Genomic DNA, 21,521 nt, shown 5'->3' on the forward strand with positions numbered 1-21,521 from the left:
GTAGCCAAACTTCGACCCTCCAGTTGTAGTGAAACTCCAAATCCCATCATGCATCTGCCTGTGGAAGTCATGCTTGTGTCTGTCAGAGTCTTGCAATGTCTTATAGCACCTGTAGTTCCACACAAGCTGGAGGGCCTAAGTTTGGCTACCCCTACTATAGAGTCTTATGGAGGCTGCAGCAGCAGAACAGAGGAAAGGTAGAGTAGGGTTACCACCTGTCCAGGATTCACCCGGACAGTGCGGGTTTTAAGTGCTGTGTCCGGGTTTCATGGCAGCAGAAATCCGGGCACAAGATGTCAGGTAGAACGGGGCAACCAAAATTAAGATAGGGGCTACTGGAAATAGTCTCAAGTGTGATATGACAGTACATATGAATGGGTGGCGCTATTTACATATGAATAAGTCACGACCCATTCCACAAAAAAATATCAGCGCAATGCTAGACTGTTCGGGTTTCGCTTGAGAAAAGGATGGTAACCCTTAGGTAGAGGTAAGTATAACTCTTCTCTTACAATTTTTTATGTGGTCGTTTGTGTCACTTCAAAAAAGAAGCCACTGAAAGCGCCTATAAACTTTCATCAAATCAGAAAGCTGCATTTCATACAGGCACCTCCTAGGGGCACATTAAAGGGTCCTTCTAAATAAGACACAGTGTGCATCCATTTTTATGTTCCGGTAGGGATTATAAAGCAGCTGAATCGTTCCATCAAACCAGTAAGCGGCATTTCGTATTCGTACAGTCACACTAAATCGGTCTTTAGAAATAAGATTCACAGTGTGCCTCAATTATTGTGTTCCGGTGTTGTGTAGAATTCTGTTTCCCCGTCGACACAACACCGGTAAGAAACAAGATAGAGCGAACTAGTTCCTGGATAAATAAAGGGGGAGCCCTGTTATAGTATATGGAAGTTTCCTGACCAATAAAGGGACGTTGTTTCTATATACACATGCTGTCATAGGATGAGGCGCAGGAAGGGTGTGTGTCAATAAAGCTAGGTGTCAGTCAGGCGGCCATGCTGCTCCTCCCAGGCACAGAGTTGAGTGTCATTGCCGTCTTCTGGCTCCTGTTAGATGTCGCCTTCCTTGTGTCTCTGTTCCTCCATGTGCTGGGAGAGTGTGGCCGGCGGGGCTCCACACTGTGCGCCATCTTCCAGGATCTCATCCGCTATGGGAAGACTAAGATCGGACAGGGGCGCCCAGCGTGGCTGCACTGCTTCGATCTGCCTAAGAGGTGAGTGTCCCATCTGATGACACCGGGCTCGGGTATGGAGAAGGGAATTAAAGGGATATTAAAATGTATGGAAATTCAAAACCTTTTTGTTTTGTATAGAGTAGGTAAGGGTTAAATGTCGTATTGGTTATTTGTTTGCTGTATGTGTCCCGTTTGTGAGTTTTCACTTCCAGACCCATACACTGTAATTTGGAGCAACTCTCTGCAAAGTGAGGGGTATTGCCCTGTAGCCAGTTGTCCCTTTTGGAAGCTTTAGGGCCCAGTGACAATAAAGGGCAATAAACCCTTATGCTATCACAACTTGCATGGTACCGCACGCTAGGTGCACTAGTGTGTTACCATTCATTCTCAATGGCACACCAATCCACCTGGCAGCGGGCATGCATTGCAGCAATACGTGGTATTGCAGTAACGTATTGCCATGCGGTGATAACAAAAAACTAGTGCATGCATTATTTTTTTCCACCACCCAACTACGTTACTCAGATTATTGCGCTACACGTGCACTTGGGTAGCATTGAGGATAAATAGTGATGCATTGCACCCAGCATGTGGTGCTGTGTAATAGCATATGGCTATTGTGTGGTGCTGTGTGATAATGTGCACTGAACAGACGGATTCCCCTGCATTTAGCATAACACAATGGTGGGAATGGGCCCTTATTTTCATCTTTTGTTTTGGTTGACCAGTAAAAGAAGAACTCCGGGGAAAAAATGATTAACTCTTGCAGTGGGGCTACCCCCACACTGCAAGGGTTAACTGTTTGTTTTTGTCTAGGTTACAAAAAAAAGTTATACTCACCCGATGCTCTGAGCCAGCTTGTTCTTAGACTGGTTCCTGGAGCCTCTCTCCACCTCCTCTATAGTGATGTAAGGTCCCGTATTCATCATGTCTATACACAGTGCATAGATTTGGGGACACTGAGGAAGATTCCAGTGCTGCAGGGAGGAGGAGAGGCTGGAGGGATGGCTGTGACAGGACTGGGGGATCAGGTTAGTATAACTTTGTTATATTAGCACCTAGACAAAAACAAGCACTTAATCCTTGCAGTTTGAGGGTAGTCCCACTGCAAGGATTAAGAAAAACATTCTACCTGGAGTTCTTCTTTAGGGATTTGTTTAGAGCTGCAGCTAACGATTATTTTCAAAATCGATTAGTTAGCCGATTATTAAGTTCGGTTAATCGGATAAACTATAAAATAAAGTTTAAAAAATGGCTCCAGTGATAGGACTACTAATTTGTATTGAGGTTGTAGTCCATCACAGGAGCAAGCTTGGACCGGTGGAAGTAAAAAAGAAAAAAAAGATAGTGTGGTGTGCAATATAGTGAAATGGAAAGTGTAAAATTATACAGCAATGAATGCAGAATGGCACCGGCTATAGAGGACTACAAAACCCAGCAATAGTACATTATACAGCACAATGCAGAATACCACCAGCTATAGAGGAATACAACAAATCCCAGCAATAGTACATTATAGCTGGCGGTATTCTGCATTGCGCTGTATAATGTACTATTGCTGGGTTTTGTAGTCCTCTATAGCTGGTGGTATTTAGCATTGTACCACTTTATAATGTACTATTGCTGGGATTTGTTGTACTCCTCTATAGCTGGTGGTATTCTGCATTGCGCTGTATAATGTATTATTGCTGGGACTTGTAGTCCTCTATACAGCGCAATGCAGAATATCACCAGCTATAGAGGAGTACAACAAATCCCAGCAATACATTATACATACAGTGTATAATGTATTGCTGGGATTTGTATTCCTATGTATAATATACAGCACAATGTACCATCAGCTATAGAGGAATACAAATCCCAGCAATACATTATAGAGCACCATGTGTGGGAAAGTGCAGGCTTACCTGAGCAGTCTTCCAGCAACTTGCTTCTGAGATTGGACCTGTCTATCAGCTGCTGTCATCCCCCCACCCCTGCTCCTCCTTACTACATCTCCCCGCGTGCCTTGCCGATCGTGGATGGGCAGGAAATGTGAGGCGGGGAGGAGGTGCGGCGTGTGGAGCGTAGATGCGAGCGGGTCTGGCAGCAGCGAGCGTGAGGTGGGGAGGAGGTGCGGCGCACAGCGTGTGGAGCTGTGAACAGGGCCAACTGATCGGAAGCCGATTAATCGATTATTGAAAAAGTTGACAACTTTTTCAATAATCGATTATAATCGATTATGTCGATTAGTTGTTGCAGCCCTAGATTTGTTTTCACTTTCTGGCATGAGGACAGTGGTCAAAAGGACAAATAGAGTAATGAAGATAGAAAAAAAAAAAAAGGTTTTTCCTTTACATACACTTTGAGTTCCCATTCACACCATGTCCGGACCAGGTCCAGATCGGTACTTTTTTTGTCCGGTCCAAAAAACTCATCCCAAATCATTCCTATGGTAAAAAAAAGTGAGGCTAGTTCACACCATTGCATTCAGTTCCAGAATGTTTTAAAAACAAACTAATGCAGCACTATTTGTTCTGGTCTGGAATGCACCAAAGCGCATGTAAACAAATGCATCAGAATGCACTGGAACACACTGACTGTGACTGTGTTTGTGGTCAAAAGCCTGCTATCTGCTGATCCTGGGGCACAGGAGTACATTAGTAAATAGATTTATGTGACCCAAAAGAGAAGTAAAGACAAAAGAGAAGGTTTGAGTTACTTCTCTTTCCAGTAAGACGTTAAGATAGTGAGTTCCCCTTTCTGATGAGGAAGCACTTCAGCGGACTGTGTCCCCAGTGGAGCATCAACCTGTCACTTCCTCCCCCTTTTTTTTTCCCTTTATTCATACCTGCATATGCTCAGCTCTTACACCATACTGAGTTGCCTGTTTCTTTGTTTCTGTATTATAAAGGAGAACTATGGGGTTAGGGCTTTTCCTCATAGTTCTCCTAAGGGTAACGGGAGGACACAAACTAGCGTCCTCCCCTCACCCTAGGCTCAGTATACCGCCAGCTACTGCTCGCGGTATACTGAGACGCTGAAGCGGATCCCGACAATTATGTCTGGATCCGCCCAGCTACGTGAGTGACAGCTGGCTCTGCCTATCTAGAGGCAGAGCCAGCTGTACCCGCCCCCTCCCCCGTCCGTTCCGCCAGTCAGCGCTGGCCGAGCGGGGAGGGCGGAATCCAGCCCCTCCCATGTCACGGCAGAGAGCAGTGACAGGATCGAGAAGTGTGCGAGCGCCAGTATGTGTTCGCTCACCTCCCGATCTACTGAGCCGACCTGTGACAGTCTCATTGTCACAGGTCGGCTAGAACTATGAGGTGAGTGAGAAACACCCACCTCATAGTTCTCCTTTAACTACCTCCCGGCCAGCCGCTGTGTATACACGGCCGGCCGGGAGCTTCTTGGATATAACTGGGCGTGTATACACGGAAATCCCCGCTATTTGAAAAGAGGCAGCGATGCCCGTTAATATACAAGCGATCCGCCGGCTATAGAGCCGAGACGTGCGCCTCCGCCCCTCTCGCTGTCAAGCTGGTCCCGGGCTCCGGTGTGAGCCCGGGACCAGCATAGTGCCCCTGTCACAGGGGATCAGAGGGAGCTCGGTACACGAGCTCCCTCCGGTCCCATCTCCGCTGTCAGAATGCGGAAGTGGTGTATATTACATCACTTCTGCATTCTCGTGTCACTCTCCAGCTTCAGATGCTGGAGAGAAGCTGATGAAGCAGATCTCTGCTTCTTCAGGGGGGTCCTAGGTGACATAGGGGTCTTGGAGACCCCTGATGTCTCCATAAAGAGGACCTGTCACCTCTTTTGCTATCACATAAGGGGGTTTCTCAGCCCCCTCTGTGATAGCAATAAAGTAAAGTGGAAAAAAAAATAGTAAAACAATTTAAAGTTTCCCCCCAAATTCTTTTTAAAGTTACACAAAAAAGAATTAAAAAAACACAATTTTTTTTTTTAAAGTCCCCACCCCTACATACACGCATGTAAACATGCGTCAGCTGCGCAAACCTGCGAAAATGACGATTGCGCCCATTACGCCGCACATGTTACATATCGCCGCGAACGTCGGAATGAGAGCAATAAGTCTAGCGCCATCAATCACTGAACACTAAACTGATGAGCGGTAAAAGCTTTTAAAGCGTCGCCTATGGCTAATTTTGGGTATGCTAGTTTTTTGCGATTTCACGGGTGTGCGCAATTTTTAAGCTTGACATGTTTGGTGTCTATTTACCCGACGTGACCCCGACTTTTATATTTTACCAAAAAAGTGGGCAATATTAGTTTTTTTATAACATAAATTTTCAGTAATTTCTCCTGAATATAGTAAAAAATAAAACCCGTAGTGGTGATTAAATACCACCAAAAGAAAGCTCTATCTGTCCCCAAAAAATGGTATAAAATTCATTTCAGTACAGCGTTGCGTGACGGAATAAATGTCAGTCAAAGTACCGCAGCGCTGAACACTGAAAAAGGGCTTGGCCAGGAAGGGGGTGAAACACCGCGGTCTTCAAGCGGTTAAAGCAAACCTACCAAAAAGCTCATACCATTGAGCACAGTGTTGTACTGAAAATCACACAACTGTTTCCGGTTTCCACTTGTAGTCATTTAAAGCAAGCCTATGGTAAGACTTATTGTAGTGAAACTACCATCTGTAGAACTTGGCTCACAGGATGGACTGACGGCACATACATTTCCTTGTATAATCTGATGAAGCAAGGGGCTCCAGGCAGCACTCCTCCATCTCTAATTCTCCATTGTGGGGAATAGGCATGCTCCCCGTCCTCACCAACCTTTCATCAGGCCGGGGTTTATGACTTCAAATAGTGATCACAAGAAAGTCTCTACTTGCTCAAATGCCCTCAGGAAGTACATACATGTGTTTCAGCTTGTGTGGCGTGTTTTCAACTTTACTTCTTGCCAAATGTTTACTTTAACCTCTTGCCGTCCGCCCGTAGTAAAAAAACGGACGGACGGCACTGCAGCATCTGCGGGTTGCCGTCTCCAGACGGCAATTTTTTTCTGCTCGCGCGCGCCCCCTAGCGAGAACAACGTTTTTGTTGGTAGAGCACTGGACTCGACTCCTACGTAGAAATAACAATTGTTATTTCAAAATCGGAGGCTGCTCTCTGTCATTAGGGGATCCCCAAAGTGGTGAGTGAAGTGTTGGAGGAAAAGGGGGAAGTGCTACAGTAGTAGTATGAAACCAGTAAGCTTTTATTGCACATGAAAAGAAGCCAACGCGTTTCAGGAGCACAATTGATCCAATATATTGCACATACATTCATAAGGTATACTGCTGTAATGGTCAGTCAGGGAGCACCGTGGACAGGTAAGAGCCACTGGCTTGTCGGGGTCAACAGGAGATGACACAACCTATGCTGGTGAATTTTGGGGATTTCCTGTGAAAATAAGTAACAATTTAATTTCCTGTATACCAGCTGTGTTGGATTGATATTCATTGTATTCATATTTTGACTTTTTTTTTTTTTTTTTTTCTTCACCTACAGGTGGTTCTCGCACTTCTATTATCTCTCCGTTTTCTGGAATGGGACGCTGCTTTGGTTAGTTATTCAGTCACAGATGTTTGGTATAGAAATACCCCAGTGGCTGCAGTCATTGATTAATTTCTTCAACAGGGAGCCACTACAAAAGGTATCAGGTAAGCAATAAAACTCTCACACGGCAAAATATGGATAGGTAGCAGATTTATGGATAGGTATCAAATTGCTAGTTCTAAAAGTCAGAGTATAGGTCACTAAATGGCAGACTGTGGTTGCCTACCTGCGCTGGGTTATGGCTGGCTGACAGTGCTCACACTGGCCTCCGCGGCTGGTGCATCCACTTTCAGCCATAAACTCAGCGCAGGCCCCCCTCTTCTTCAGTCATTGGCTTTTAGAACAGCTGGCTACCTTTTAAACCAATGACGTCAGGCAGGGCCAGCTCCTAAACTACAAGTGATCTGGGCGGCTGTACAGCCACCTAGATCTCTTATACTAGCCAGGATCGTGCCGGATGGATCGTGTTGGAGGTACAGGGGAGACATCAGATGTCTATTAGAGAAAAGCTGTCGATCCATCAGGACCCTAACGGGGAGCATTCATGATATGCTGGTCAAATGTAGTTTGATTCCAATGTAAATTTTGTTTTAAATACATGCATTGTATATGCTCCTTCCTAACTAATGAAACCACAAAGCTACTCATCCACTCGCTTGTAATCTCGTCTCGATTATTGCAACTCTCTTCTCCTTTGCGGACCTCTACACAGGGTATTACCCCTACAGTCTATCATGAATGCTGCTGCTACACTCATCCATCTTACCAACTGTTCAGTATCTGCAATCCCTGCACTGGCTTCCAATCACCCAAAGGATAAAATTCAAAATCTTAACAACTACTTACAAAGCCATCAACAACTCTGCACCCCGGCTGTATCTCCAACCCTGTCTCAAAGTATCCCCCTAAACATCCTCTCCGCTCCTCCCAAGACCTCCTGCTCTCTAACTCCCTCGTCAACTCCTCCCATGTTTGCCTCCAGGACTTCTCTAGAGTATCTCCTATCTTTTGGAACTCCCTACCACAACCTGTCTGTCTATCTCTTACTCTGTCTGCATTTAGGTGATCCCTGAAGACTTATCTCTTCAGGGAAGCCTATCCTACTACATCCTAACCATTGAACTATTACTTGCTTAAATAATTCACCCCCACACAGCTACCACCTCATGTATCACTTGTCCCCCTTTTAGAATGTAAGCATCCATGGGCAGGGCCCTCCTAACCATCTTGTCTTGATTTGTATTATAACTGTAATGTATTCCTTCTATTGTAAAGCGCTGCACAAACTGGTGGTGCTATATAATGCCTGTATAATAATAATAATTATGACAATCCAGGTAGGCAGTGTGCCTCAGGCATTACAGCTGGTGTATTACCTTTTCAGTCTGATCCTGTTTATTATAAGCTCACATCCTTGGCTCCTAAAAGTGTGTGCTAGGGCAAATATTATATTTCACATACTCTGATCAGGAGTTTAAGTTATTTTTAGATCCTGTTATTTTTAAAGTTAAATCTATAGCATTATCCTCATGAATTCATTGTACGTCTTGAAATCTAGGTGGAGAGGTTTCCACTCTACTGGCTCTATCCTTAATATGGTTGCACAGCCTGAGAAGACTAGCAGAGTGTCTGTATGTCAGCATCTATTCCAATGGAGTTATTCACGTGGCTCAGTATTGTCTTGGCATTGGCTACTACTTTCTTATCGGGATAACGCTGCTTGATCACGCCAAGTTAGAACCAAAGAAAGGTAACGTTTGTCGTATCAGCAAAAGGATAGCTAATGTTCAGATATTGTGACCTTATCCTGGTGCACACGAATGTGTATATATAATGTACAGATTAGCACAAAAAACTGGAGTTGTGTATGAGATGTGTGAATGTCTGATCCCTGATGGCAGGAGGGAGAACAATGCAGGCAAAAAAAAGAGCGGTGTTCACTTTTACTCATCTTTCACTTTTATACACAAATTCAGTTCAGTTTTGCTGCATGTCTTATAAGCTTGGCACTTCTAAGAAACCACTCCAGTCACACGGTTGTACAGCCGTAGTGGGCAGGCAGTAAGATTTGGGGACCCCAAACTCCTCCACAAGGTGGCATATCATGAATTTACATTAAATTAACAAAGCAATTTGAGCAGAATTGACAGAAATGTCATCTAGCACAGCAAGAGCATTCAGAAATACACTAATGTTTATGTTAATAAATATACCATAAGCAACCCCACCCCTGCATTATTGTATGGCATGTGCTGCTGGAAGCAAAGCTCGATGAAGAGGGCCACAGTGGTAAACCGTGCAAACCTCTTGTGCTATACGGTACTTCTGCCGGAATACGTCCACTCTAATCAGGTTTTTTAGAGTACCGTATATACTCGAGTATAAGCCGAGATTTTCAGCCCATTTTTTTGGGTGAAAAGTGCCCCCCTCGGCTTATACTCGAGTCAGAGCCAGCGCGTCTTCTTACTTACCTCGCCGAGCGTCGCGTCACTGCTGCTCGGTGTGCGGCGCTCCGAGCGGGGTCATCTGGCAGTCTCCGGCCACCTAAATTAGGACCCGGAGACTGCCAGATGACCCCGCTCGGAGCGCCGCACACCGCAGCAGCAGCGACGCTCGGCGAGGTAAGTAAGAAGACGCGCTGGCTCTGACTCGAGTATAAGCCGTCTCGAATATAAGCCGAGGGTGGGAAATGAGGCAGCTACTGGTAGATAGATACCAATAAAATTACATTAATATTTATTTAAAAGAAAAATAACCTAGCTCTGTAAGTGGAAAAGGGGGTACAGGGCTACATACAGATCATTTAATCCATTCAGGTTAGTATAATTGTAAATGTATTGTCTGCACTGTATTAGCAGTATATACTCTATATAGAGTATATACTGCTAATACAGTGCAGACAATACATTTACAATGATCCTCTGCTAACATGAATGGGTTAAATGATCCGTAGTACATGATATGTAGCCCTGTACTATGGATCATTTAACCCATTCATGTTAGCAGAGGATCATTGTAAATGTATTGTCTGCACTGTATTAGCAGTATATACTCTATATAGAGTATATACTGCTAATACAGTGCAGACAATACATTTACAATGATCCTCTGCTAACATGAATGGGTTAAATGATCCGTAGTACATGATATGTAGCCCTGTACCCCCTTTTCCACTTACAGAGCTAGGTTATTTTTCTTTTAAATAAATATTAATGTAATTTTATTGGTATCTATCTACCAGTAGCTGCCTCATTTCCCACCCTCGGCTTATATTCGGGACGGCTTATACTCGAGTATATACGGTATAAAAAAAAGGATGCTTTTATTGGCTTACCTAAATTTGGTCCCAAACCAGAGCCAGGAACCCCTTAAGGCCTCATTAACACTGCCGCGCATGTACGTGCGTATTGTACCATATGCAGCATATGCAAATAAATGGCTCCATACACATAGCTGCGTATGGAGCCGTATATATTTGCATAGCTTAAAAATGTACAAAAACAGAATGGAACCGCGATGCGTCCGAGCAGCGTATTTTAGGCGTGTGTTTGCACTCGTATACGTGCGTACAGTTCACTAAAATTTCTATTATGAATGATGCATTCTGGGATTGCATATAGTGCACGCATATACACGCTTATATGCGTATACGCGCGCATGTCAGCGTATATACGCACTATACAATATTGCTCTTGCGTTGTGTGTGAATGAGGCCTTATTGGTAATGGCAACATACTAATAATACAAAACAAAAACACACCCAACAGATCACTGTGATAAACCATAAGGGCAGACAGTTCTTCCCCTGTTCTGTTATTCTATATTTCCACAATGACATCTTTACTGAACACCTCTGTGTTACTAAACCAGGCTTTGCTCTATCATCTAGAAGGACAGCAGATGAAGACAGGATGCTCCTCTTCTGGAAAACAGGAAAAACAAGCCATTGATACTTCTAATAATCTTGCATTGAGTGATTGCTGTCAATATTTGTTTCCTCCTGTGGCTCGGCATTAAACTGCAGCGTGACCTCTTTAATTTTTCTACTTGGCTGTACTTTACTACTTTATTTCTGGTCAAAATGCATTGTCAAAGGCAGTGCAGTGCAGCCCCAACCCTATGATGACACTAGTAAGGGGTTACAGTTCAGGAAGATGCCTTTTCAGGTTCACATTTGTGTTTTAAGGCTGGAATTTGCTCTATAGATAATGTATTATTTTTTTCTCCCTTCTAGTCACTGTTACAGACCTTGCTTTGCAAATTCATTGGTACCATATCATTGGGACAGTATTGTACATCTGGGCATCAATACATCAGCACAGATGTCATGTCATTCTTGCCAGTCTGAGGAAAAATACATCTGGTGAGTAATATTTATTAAAAAAAACCTTTTAAATATTAACCACTTGAAGACCAGGTGTTTAGACCCCCTTCCTGGCCAGGCCATTTTTCAGTATTCAGCGCTGCCGTACTTTGACTGACATTTATTCCGTCATGCAACGCTGTACTGAAATTAATTTTATACCATTTTTTGGGGGACAGATAGAGCTTTCTTTTGGTGGTATTTATTCACCACTGGGGTTTGATTTCGTGTACCGAGCTCCCTCTGATCCCGTGACAGAGGCCGTATGCCGGCAGCTCACACAAGCGATCCACCGGCTCTATAGCCGGCGGATCGCTTGTATGTTAACAGGCATCGGTGCCTGTTTTTAAATCGCCTGTGTTTCCCGCGCGCAGGTAAGGTATTTCATATAGCACTGACAATTTTACGCAGCGCTTTATACACAGTGCACATTCACATCAGTCCCTGCCGTTAGGGACCTTAGATTGTAAGCTCCTTATCTCAAATGCATGCATACAGGGCCAATTTATACAGGAGCCAGTTAACCTACCAGTCTTTGGAGTGTGGGAGGAAACCCACACAAGCACAGGGAGAACATGCAAACTCCTTGCAGATTGGGGTCCATGGTTCAAAAACCAGGGACCCCTGATGCTGCATATAATATATAATAATTTTTTTTTTATTGTGTTTTTGTATACATTACTTAACCAGTTGACATCCGCGGTGTTAAACCCCCTTCCCATCCAGGCCATTTTTCAGTATTCAGCGCTGCGGTACTTTAACTGACATTTATTCCGTCATGCAGCGCTGTACTGAAATGAATTTTATACCCTTTTTTGGGGACAGATAGAGCTTTCTTTTGGTGGTATTTATTCACCACTGGGGGTTTTATTTTTTTAATATATTAAGGAAAAATTACCGAAATTTAAAAAAAAAAAACAGTTTCCCCTATATTAAATGATAAAACATTTATTATTACCCAATTTTTTGGTAAAATATAAAAGATGGGGTCACGTCGGGTAAAAAGACACTAAACATGTCAAGCCTTAAAATTGCGTGCGCGCGCGAAACCTCAAAAAACGATAATACCCAAAATTGGCCATAGGCGACGCTTTAAAAGCTGTTACCGCTCATCAGTTTAGTGTTATCAGTGATTGATGGCCCTAAAATGATTGCTCTCACTCCGACGTTCGCGGCGATATGTAACATGTGTAGCGCAATTGTAATTTTTGCGCGCTGGGGCACCGGACGCGTATTTACGTTTATAGGCGCGTAAACGTGGGGGTGGGGGAGTTAAACATTTTGGGGGGGTGGTTTCCCCTTTTTTTATATGTGACTTTTATTTTATTTTACTTTTTTATGTGTTACTTTTATTTTTTTTTATTTATATTTATTTTTTTTGCACTTATTGTTATTGCTATTATATAGGGGGATAACAACCCCCTATATAATAGCAAAGGCACACTGACAGGTCCTCTTTATGGAGATATTAGGGGTCTCTAGGACCCCTAATATCACCTGTGGACCCCAAAAGAAGCTGATGAAGCAGAGATCTGCTTTATCAGCTTCTTCTCTCTGGCTATAGCAGCCAGATGACTGACAGGTGAATGCGGAAGTGATGTAATACACATCACTTCTGCATTCACAGCCCGGACGGGGATCAGCAAGGAGCTGATCTCCCGTCCTCCTCCTCCTGACGCCCTCGGAGCCGGTCCCGGGATCCAAGATCCTCTAATCATCTCTGAATTGGTGCTGACACTGTCCTTCCTTCTGGAGGGTGGCTACTTTTGTTCCCCATGGTCCCTGTGTGTGTTGTAAAGTAGCCACCACTCTAAGATCTCTCCAGTGATGGATTACAATCTCAATACAAATTAGTAAACTAAACATGAGATTGTAGTCCATCATCAAGGGAGTGAGATTGGAGTGGTGACTACTTTAGAACACATACAGGGACCATGGGGAACAAAAGTAGCCACCCTCCAGAACCAATTCAGAGATGATTTGAGGATCTACAGCCGAGTGATAGACAAATAAGATACAGTCAAGTACCTTAAATACCAAAAATGTATTTTAAAGTTTTAACTCCTGAGTTTAGTGTCACCTTGGATTATATGTAAAAATCCAAACCACAAGATCAGTGTGCTTTATGTAAAAAGGTTTTTTGAAGTATGTATGAAATCCTTGCATAGGGTTGGTAAATTTTCTTAGTGCTTAACTACTTCAGGACCGCCCACCGTCAAATAGCGCCCTGTCCTGAGGTAGTTATACCAAGAACACGGCTGCTTCTGCAACCATGTTCTTGGTATTGTTTTAAACAGCAGGCGATTGCTGTTCAGATATAAGCAATCCGGCGGCTGTTTTGCTTGTACGGTGCGGCATTTTGTGCTCTGCCAGCTACCCCAGGCTCCTCTGTTGAACATGAAGATTTAATCTCACTCAACGATCTACACATCAGAATCGTGGTGCAAGCTGCACAAATGATTTGTACTGTTTGATGTGAGAATTTTGACACCTACACACAGGAACCTGACCTGCTCACAATGGACACTTATCTATTTTTAAAGACTGCAAAGAAATGTGTGCTCATGTTCTATTTCCTTAACCAGTTGACATCCGCGGTGTTAAACCCCCTTCCCATCCAGGCCATTTTTCAGTGTTCAGCGCTGCGGTACTTTGACTGACATTTATTCTCTCATGTAATGCTGTACTGAAATTAATTTTATACCATTTTTTTAGGGACAGATAGAGCTTTCTTTTGGTGGTATTTAATCACCACTGGGGGTTTTTATTTTTTACTATATTAAGGAAAAATTACCGAAATTAAAAAAAAAAACAGTTCCCCCTATATTAAATGATAAAACATTTTATTATTACCCAATATTTTGGTAAAATATAAAAGACGGGGTCACATCGGGTAAAAAGACACCAAACATGTCAAGCCTTAAAATTGCGTGCGCGCCTTTAACCTCAAAAAACGATAATACCCAAAATTGGCCATAGGCGACACTTTATAAGCTTTTACCGCTCATCAGTTTAGTGTTATCAGTGATTGATGGCCCTAAAATGATTGCTCTCACTGCGACGTTCGCGGCGATATGTAACATGTGTAGCACAATTGTCATTTTTGCGCGCTGGTGCACTGGACGCGTATTTACATTTATATCTGCGTGGGGGTGGGGGAGTTAAACATTTCGGGGGGTTTTTTAAAACTTTTTTTTTATATGTGACTTATTTTTTTTAATTTATATATAATTTTTTTTGCACTTATTGTTATTGCTATTATATAGGGGGATAACAATCCCCCTATATAATAGCAAAGGCACACTGACAGGTCCTCTTTATGGAGACATTAGGGGTCTCTAGGACCCCTAATGTCACCTGTGGACCCCAAAAGAAGCTGATGAAGCAGAGATCTGCTTCATCAGCTTCTTTTCTCTGGCTATAGCAGCCAGATGACTGACAGGTGAATGCGGAAGTGATGTAACACACATAATTTCTGCATTCACAGCCCGGATGGAGATCAGCAAGGAGCTGATCTCCCGTCCTCTTCCTCCTGACGCCCTCCGAGCCGGTCCCGGGCCGCAGATGGGGTAGCGGATCCCGGGATTGAAGGTGACGGGTCAGGGGGGCAAAAAAATGGCGGCCGCGTGGGGGGCGAAAAAACGAGCGCATATAGACGATCGGCGGGCTATGGAGCCGCCGATCGTCTATATGTGAAACACCCGGTAACGGGTGTTTGCATTGGTCGGGTCTTTTCTGCCCGTGCGCGCCCGCTACCCACCAATGCTGCAGTGCCGTCCGTCCGTTTTTTTACAACAGGCGGACGGCAAGTGGTTAAAGGAGAACTATGAGGTGAGTGAAAATCACTCATCCTCATAGTTCGAGGCGACGTGTAACAATGGAACTGTCACACGTCAGCATAATAGGTCGGGAAGTGAGCAAACGCATACCGTCGCTCGCTCAGTCCTCGATCATTTCCCTGCAGAGAGTGGTGACTGTCACGGCTCCCTGCAGGGATTCTCCCCGGTCCGATCCTCTAGCGCTGAGTGGAGGAACAGACGGAGGGTAGAGCTGGCTCGTCTCTAGATAGGCAGAGCCAGGTGTCACTCACGCAGCTGGGTGGATCTCTACAGTAATGTCGGAATCCGTCCCGGCTGCGGCGCTCTCATTATATTGCGAGCTGTAGCTCGCGATATACTGAGCTTTGGGTCACGGGAGGAGGCTAGTATATGTCCTCCCGTGACCCTTAAGAGAACTATGGGGGAAAACACTTTGTTTGCCTTTTTGTATCTTTTACAAACAGATGATTATTAGACAATCTACTAATGTACGGTATGTTTTGTTTTTGTTGCAGGAAAAGTTGTAACCATGAACCATATTGTACCCAGTGGAGACTGGTTTGAGAGGGTGTCTTGTCCACATTACTTTGCGGAGTTGCTGATTTATATATCCATCTCTGTACTGTTTGGATTGGGTCATACAACATGGTGGCTGGTGGTTATGTTTGTGTTGTTTAACCAGTCATTGGCTGCTATTTTATGTCATGAATTCTATCATGAGAAGTTTGATAATTATCCTGCTCACAGGACAGCTTTCATACCATATGTGTTTTAAAGGGCCATAATAAAACGTTGTTGCACTTACAGACAAGTATTTAAAGCTGAGCTATAGCCAAGTTTGTTTTTTGTGTGTGTTTTAGACAAAAGTATAGTGGTGAGGGGTTAAAACCTGTCAGTTGTTATTGCAATCTGTTACCCCATTTGGGAGATATCTCGTGGCAGACCATTGGGGTGACACCCTTCACCACTGTGTAGTCATCGGTACAAGAAATGGGGTGCATACTCTCCAACAGAGACACGGCAATAAAAAAAACTTGACAGATTCTAACCCTTCCCCACACTGCCAAATTATTTAAAAAAGTTTTGACTATGGTTAAGCTTTAATGAAAAATTCCACAAAGAGCTGATCTACAGATCTTGGGGGCTAATTGTCAAAATATCCATTTATACTTTCTTCTAACTCTACATCTGGTAGCGTGTTACCAGTTTTGGCGCACTGCCACCCTGCGCTATACGTATTGATTTAGTGGTGACTTCTTAGGCTGAGTATGCTGGGACAGGGAGACGAACTGTAGCACTTGAAGAAAGTCTCCCCCCCCCCAGATCAGAAATCACATGTTAATGGAATTTTGTATTACTCTGTTACAGTATTGAGTTTCTTGATGCCAAATCACCTTATCCATGGGTAATGTTGCCATACAGGAGGATCATAACGCACACCTTCAGGTTTATGAAAACCATAAGAAAAATAGTCATGGCTGTTTTCCCCCAAAGTGCCACAAGACCACACAACACTATATAATCTGCTTGCATACAAAAGGTTAAATCATTTGCTAACCTTATTGCACAGCCAGGCCAAAACTGTTATGTTTTTGTTTTTTTAACCTAATGCTTAAAGGTTGTTTTTGCCTTATGAATAGTGCATTTTTGCTAAATTAAGTTGGAAAAAAGAAATCTGATTTATAATGCAAAATTAGTTTTGCCTGTCCTGTTGTCGTTTAGGTGCATATAGACCTCCTAGGTCAGTAAGAAGTATCAGGAACCTCTACAAAAGGATTTACCTGCATGTAAAATGAAGGGCACAGACTAACATGCAAGAAGTTAGGCCGGATTCACACTGTTGCAACATGTGACAATGCATGTAATTGAATAGCATCCCTTTTGCAACTTCCCATAGCACCTGCGTTGCAGTGCTCCGTAACTAACGTCTGTGTGCTGTGCTGCACTACTGTGTCCCACTAAAAACGGTGCATGCACCTTTTATTTTGTGAATTAGGGAACCCATTCATATAATCAGGAGTGCATTGGGACAGTGCATGTAAATGTGCGTGCGTTAACACATTGCACAAATATAAATGATTCCTTTAGTCTTTGCCTTTTTGTGATTTTTGTTTGTAACGCCTTTAAAAAAATGAACCTATCAGTCTTGTCGCAGTGATTACCGTGGAAAAGTGACATTCCTTCCTTATCCCTGATCTGTCACAGAGCAAGTTAAGTGACTGACCTTCTCTGTGGACCAAAACTACCTAGAAACTGAGTTCAAAGGGTGGAATGCAATTCCCAGGACTGGAATGCGACAGAGTGCAGGTTTTTTTTGTACATACTACATTGCCCCTCAGCCTCAGTTTCCATGACCCGCCCACCACCATACCCCCCTACCCTCAATTCCTGCTTGATAGTTGAGCATTGAGATGCCTTATGTTAGAGGACATATCAGATATTAAGAAGTACTGTGTGTGTAGGATAACTGGAACATCTTGGCAACTGCAGGGCTTTATGTAAAAGCAGGCTGGTGTGTTCAGTTTGCACTCCTGGGTTTACACACTATCCCTTCTCATCACTCTCATGTATGCCTAGTGTACTGTTGAGATACAGGTAGGTTGGCTCACTCCGACTGCAGGTCAGGACAACACAGAGCCACCTACCAGTATCCCAGCTGAAGAATAGTGGGTAAGTCAGAGTGATAAGATATAGACCCCCTGAATGTTAACACACTGCTTGGGGCCCATGTAGACAAGTTGGCTCTAAAACATCTGAAATAAAGATAAATCGTTAGAATTCACATTTGCACTAAATAGTTTCACAATAGTAAATTATTTCACAATCTTTTACTTTGTCAATTCTACAAATATCCTTTAAGCTATAGGAAAGAAGAGACCGTCTTTTGTGCAATACACTCATGCAATTCTTTTCATTTTTTCAACTTAAAAAAAAACTGCTTTCCTTTTGTGTGTTCTTGTATTAATGTTAACTTGAATATAGTACAATGTAAGACAAATAAAACAGAGGACCAAAGGGAAAAAGACAGAAATGATGGGCCTAATGCTTGTGTAACGCTAATGATTTTGGAACTTGATGGGGAGATCTTTTCATCGACTTGAATTGTGTTTTGCTCAAGAAAAGCTTGCACTTTTATAGTATCAGTCTTTGTACATTTGCATTCTGTGTACATCTTTTTCTCTGCAATGGAATGTGACTTTTTTTAATTAAAAAAAAAAATTTGATCTGTGACTGCAAGAACGTATATTTTGGTCCCATTTTAAATGGGGAGCCAGGGTCCTAACTGGGGCATTTTACATTATAAGCTAAGCGCATTCGGCAAACATGCAGTAAAATTAGGAGTCTGACTTCATAAATGGATCTGCAACATTTTACTTACTGCAATTTCTGTGGCACATGATCTAGCAGACTGTAAAATTGACAAGTGTGGTTAGACCTAACAACATCTATTATGCAACTGTGTTTTCACATAAAAGAGGAACACATTTAATACAAAGCCATTTCTAAATAAAGGAAGAATATAGAACAGAGGCTACAGGGTAACATGTCATACGTTTGCAGTTAATAGAAAAGAAAAGAAACCTCATGAAGCCCACAAACTTTGTATGGCATTATCAGAATGAGAGCTTTGCACATCTCTTATATTCCCGCAGGTAGTGCTAAATATTTTCTGCCAACACGTACCTCATTTAGGAAAGGTATAGGTGCCATCTAAATCACTACCAGCTTTGAATTGGGCTTAGCAAAACAGACCGTGCAAAAGATCCCAGTAGTGCATAGTACAGTTGAGATGCTTGACACAACGACCAGGGCCCCGACTTCTAAAAAGTGAACTTCTATACAAGCTTTCCAATGCTACCATAGAAGCAGAAGTATAGAAGAGCAGCATGCAAATATGAATCGGTGGGATTGTGTTTGTTTTGGGGGTTTTTTGCAGAGAGCCCAGACAATATAATCGCAGGGAACTGTGACTATTATGGCTGGCTTCAGAGCATGGCTACCTATAAAGACAGTCTGGGTGCTCGGTTGACAAAATAACATCTGTGTTGGAAATAATGGAATTTATATCATCATGAAATCTTAGATTGTTAAAGTGATACTACACTCGAGTGAAATCTTAAAAATGCATTCACATACCTTAACTAGTAACAAAAATGCACCTTATTTGTGTATCACTCGGCTGTAGATCCTCAAATCATCTCTGAATTCATGCTGACAGTGGCCTTCCTTTTGGAGGGTGGCTACTTTTGTTCTCCATGGTTGTAAAGTATTCACCACTACAATCTCAATACATATTCGTAAATTAAACGTGAGATTGTAGTCCATCCCAGCAGTGAGCTTACAGCGGTGGCTACTTTTCATCACACAGGAACAAAAGTAGTCAGCCTAAGTCAACATAACAGCCAAGCACCTAGCACTTTCAGAAGGAGGTCAGCAAAAGCTGCCCCCTTTTTTGTGGCAAGAGCACTTTCAAATACTAACCTTACAAAAATATGATAATGACCTTTCAAAAAGAAAACTATTCTGCTAATAAACACGCAGGCACTTCAGAATTGTGTCTCCAAACTACATAAGAGTTGATGATCCACAAAGGACATCCGGAGATGTAAACCCTGTCCCAGCCTTGCACATTCCAGGCTGCCCTAGTCACACCTTCTTCTTGAAAAGGGAACAGTTTACCGTTTGGCAGAACAATGCCTGGCTGTTACAGTTTTCAGGGGGGATAATAGTTAGCAGCCTTTAAAGTCTTTATGTTGGCTATTTTTAATCCTATAAGCCAAAAAGAAAATATGTTAGTCATGTGTGTCATTCTGTGTTCATATAATTCAAGTAAACATTTATTCTGATTTGAAAGCACTAGCTCAAATAATAATGACCTTTGTGTTAGCCATTTTACAGCTTGAGCTATTCACCAGATGAATATCTATTCTGGTTAAATATCTGTCGTCTTACTGAAGAATGAAGAATCTCTGGAGCGTTCACATGATGTCATATGTCACAGTGCCACGGGTGTGTGCAAAATGCTATCAGGTGTAAACCATTACACTGTTACTCATGCAAGCTCGCTGTTACCCTGTCACATGTGCCCCTGATGGAGATTGCAGTTAGTTGTAGCAACACATATACATAGAAACAGTCGACTTTTGTCACTATCAAAAAGTCAAACCAGTGCAATGATATTTAGCCAAAGCTGGAGATGCAATAAAAAGGGTATAACCAGTATTGTATTAAAAAAGGGCAATTGTTTATGCATACAGAGTGCTTTAGCAAACTAAATATCTAGTTAGGGTTTACGTCTACTTTAATTACACCTTGGTTGCATTCCAGGATGTTGACCTAATTAAGATCATTGTAGACACTTGTCATTCCTTAAACTGGCCATACACCTATAGATTATCTGCAGACTTTCTATGGTCAGATGGAAAAAGTGCAACAGATTCCTCCATCTACGCTACACTGTGTGGATGGAGGAATCTCCCGCTGGGTCAAGCTTCAGTATCTTGCTAGTTGGCCCGGCTGGCTGCCAAAATACCTGAACAATCTGATTGGATGCAGGCAATGTTCAGGTGCTTTGACAACCAGCGGGGCCGACTAGCAAGATAGTGAAGCTTGACCCAGTGGGAGATTCCTCCATACACACAGTGTACACTGGTCCCCTAAAAATTAACGAACAGTTAACCCTTGTAGCGTGGGTGTAGCCCTGCTGCAAAGGGAGGTTTTTATTCCCCTGGAGATAGGCTTTAAAGTACTATTACACTCCTTTCGTTACCTTATTATACAGGATTTATATAGCACCAACAGTTTGTGCAAAGCTTCACAAAATAAAAGGAGACAGTACAGTCACAATACAATTCCATGCAAGACAGACAGTCAATCTAAAGGGAGGGGCAAGTGATACAAAAAGTGGTAACTGTGAGAGACGAGCTGATGGAGAAGCTTTTTAGTTAAGAGGCTGGGTAAGGCTTTCCTGAAGAGATGCGGTTTCAGGGATCGCCTAAAGGTGGAGAGAGTAGGAGATAGCCGAATAGGTTGTGGTAGGGGGTTCCAGAGGATGGGAGATACTCTGCACAAGTCCTGGAGCCGAGCATGGGAGTTGTTGATGATGGAGCTAGAGAGCAGGAGGTCTTGGGAGGAGTGCAGAGGACATTTTAGGTGATATCTTATGATGAGGATGATTACATAGCAGGGGCAGAGTTATAGATGGCTTTGTATGGTAGTGGTAGTGTTAACAATTGTATTATTTGGGTGACTGGAAGCCAGTGGAGGGATTGGCAGAGTGGGGTTGCAGACACTGAGCGGTTGGTAAGATGAATGGGTCTGGCAGCCGCATTCATGATGGACTGAGGTAGATATAGCCTGTGTAGAGGTGGGTCAACAAGGAGAGAGTCCAAATAGTCAAGGCGCGATATAACAAGGGAGTGGATCAGTAGCTTAGTGGCGTCATTTGTTAATAAGGGGCATATGTTGGAAATGTTGAGGTGAAGGCGGCAAGATTTGGACAGTGACTTTTCCCCGGCGAGAGTGTCTGATCATCCGTTCATCCGACACTCCTGGCGCAGAGATGGGGGGAACCGGCCAGAAGAGGTACGGGGTAAATAATT

General features: G+C 43.1%; 1 protein-coding gene across 1 annotated transcript; it reads left to right on the forward strand.

The window, feature by feature from the left end:
* Nucleotides 1–899: 899 nt before the first annotated feature.
* Nucleotides 900–15,753, forward strand: SRD5A3 (steroid 5 alpha-reductase 3). The gene is made up of 5 exons (XM_018575804.1): nt 900–1,231; nt 6,691–6,842; nt 8,297–8,488; nt 10,973–11,101; nt 15,435–15,753. The coding sequence occupies exons 1-5, from the start codon at nt 1,014–1,016 to the stop codon at nt 15,692–15,694; spliced, it is 951 nt and encodes a 316-aa protein (XP_018431306.1). The 5' UTR covers nt 900–1,013; the 3' UTR covers nt 15,695–15,753.
* The last annotated feature ends 5,768 nt before the right edge of the window (nt 15,754–21,521 follow it).

Source organism: Nanorana parkeri, unplaced genomic scaffold, assembly GCF_000935625.1.
Source record: "Nanorana parkeri isolate BGI_ZX_2015 unplaced genomic scaffold, ASM93562v1 scaffold54, whole genome shotgun sequence".
NCBI classification, from domain to species: Eukaryota; Metazoa; Chordata; class Amphibia; order Anura; family Dicroglossidae; genus Nanorana; species Nanorana parkeri.

Coding starts and splice junctions, on each gene's coding strand:
- SRD5A3 (XM_018575804.1), top strand. CDS start 1,014: ATGCTGCTCCTCCCAGGCACAGAGTTGAGTGTCATTGCCGTCTTCTGG. Junction 1,232..6,690: donor TGCTTCGATCTGCCTAAGAG/GTGAGTGTCCCA, acceptor CTTCACCTACAG/GTGGTTCTCGCACTTCTATT. Junction 8,489..10,972: donor CAAGTTAGAACCAAAGAAAG/GTAACGTTTGTC, acceptor TCTCCCTTCTAG/TCACTGTTACAGACCTTGCT.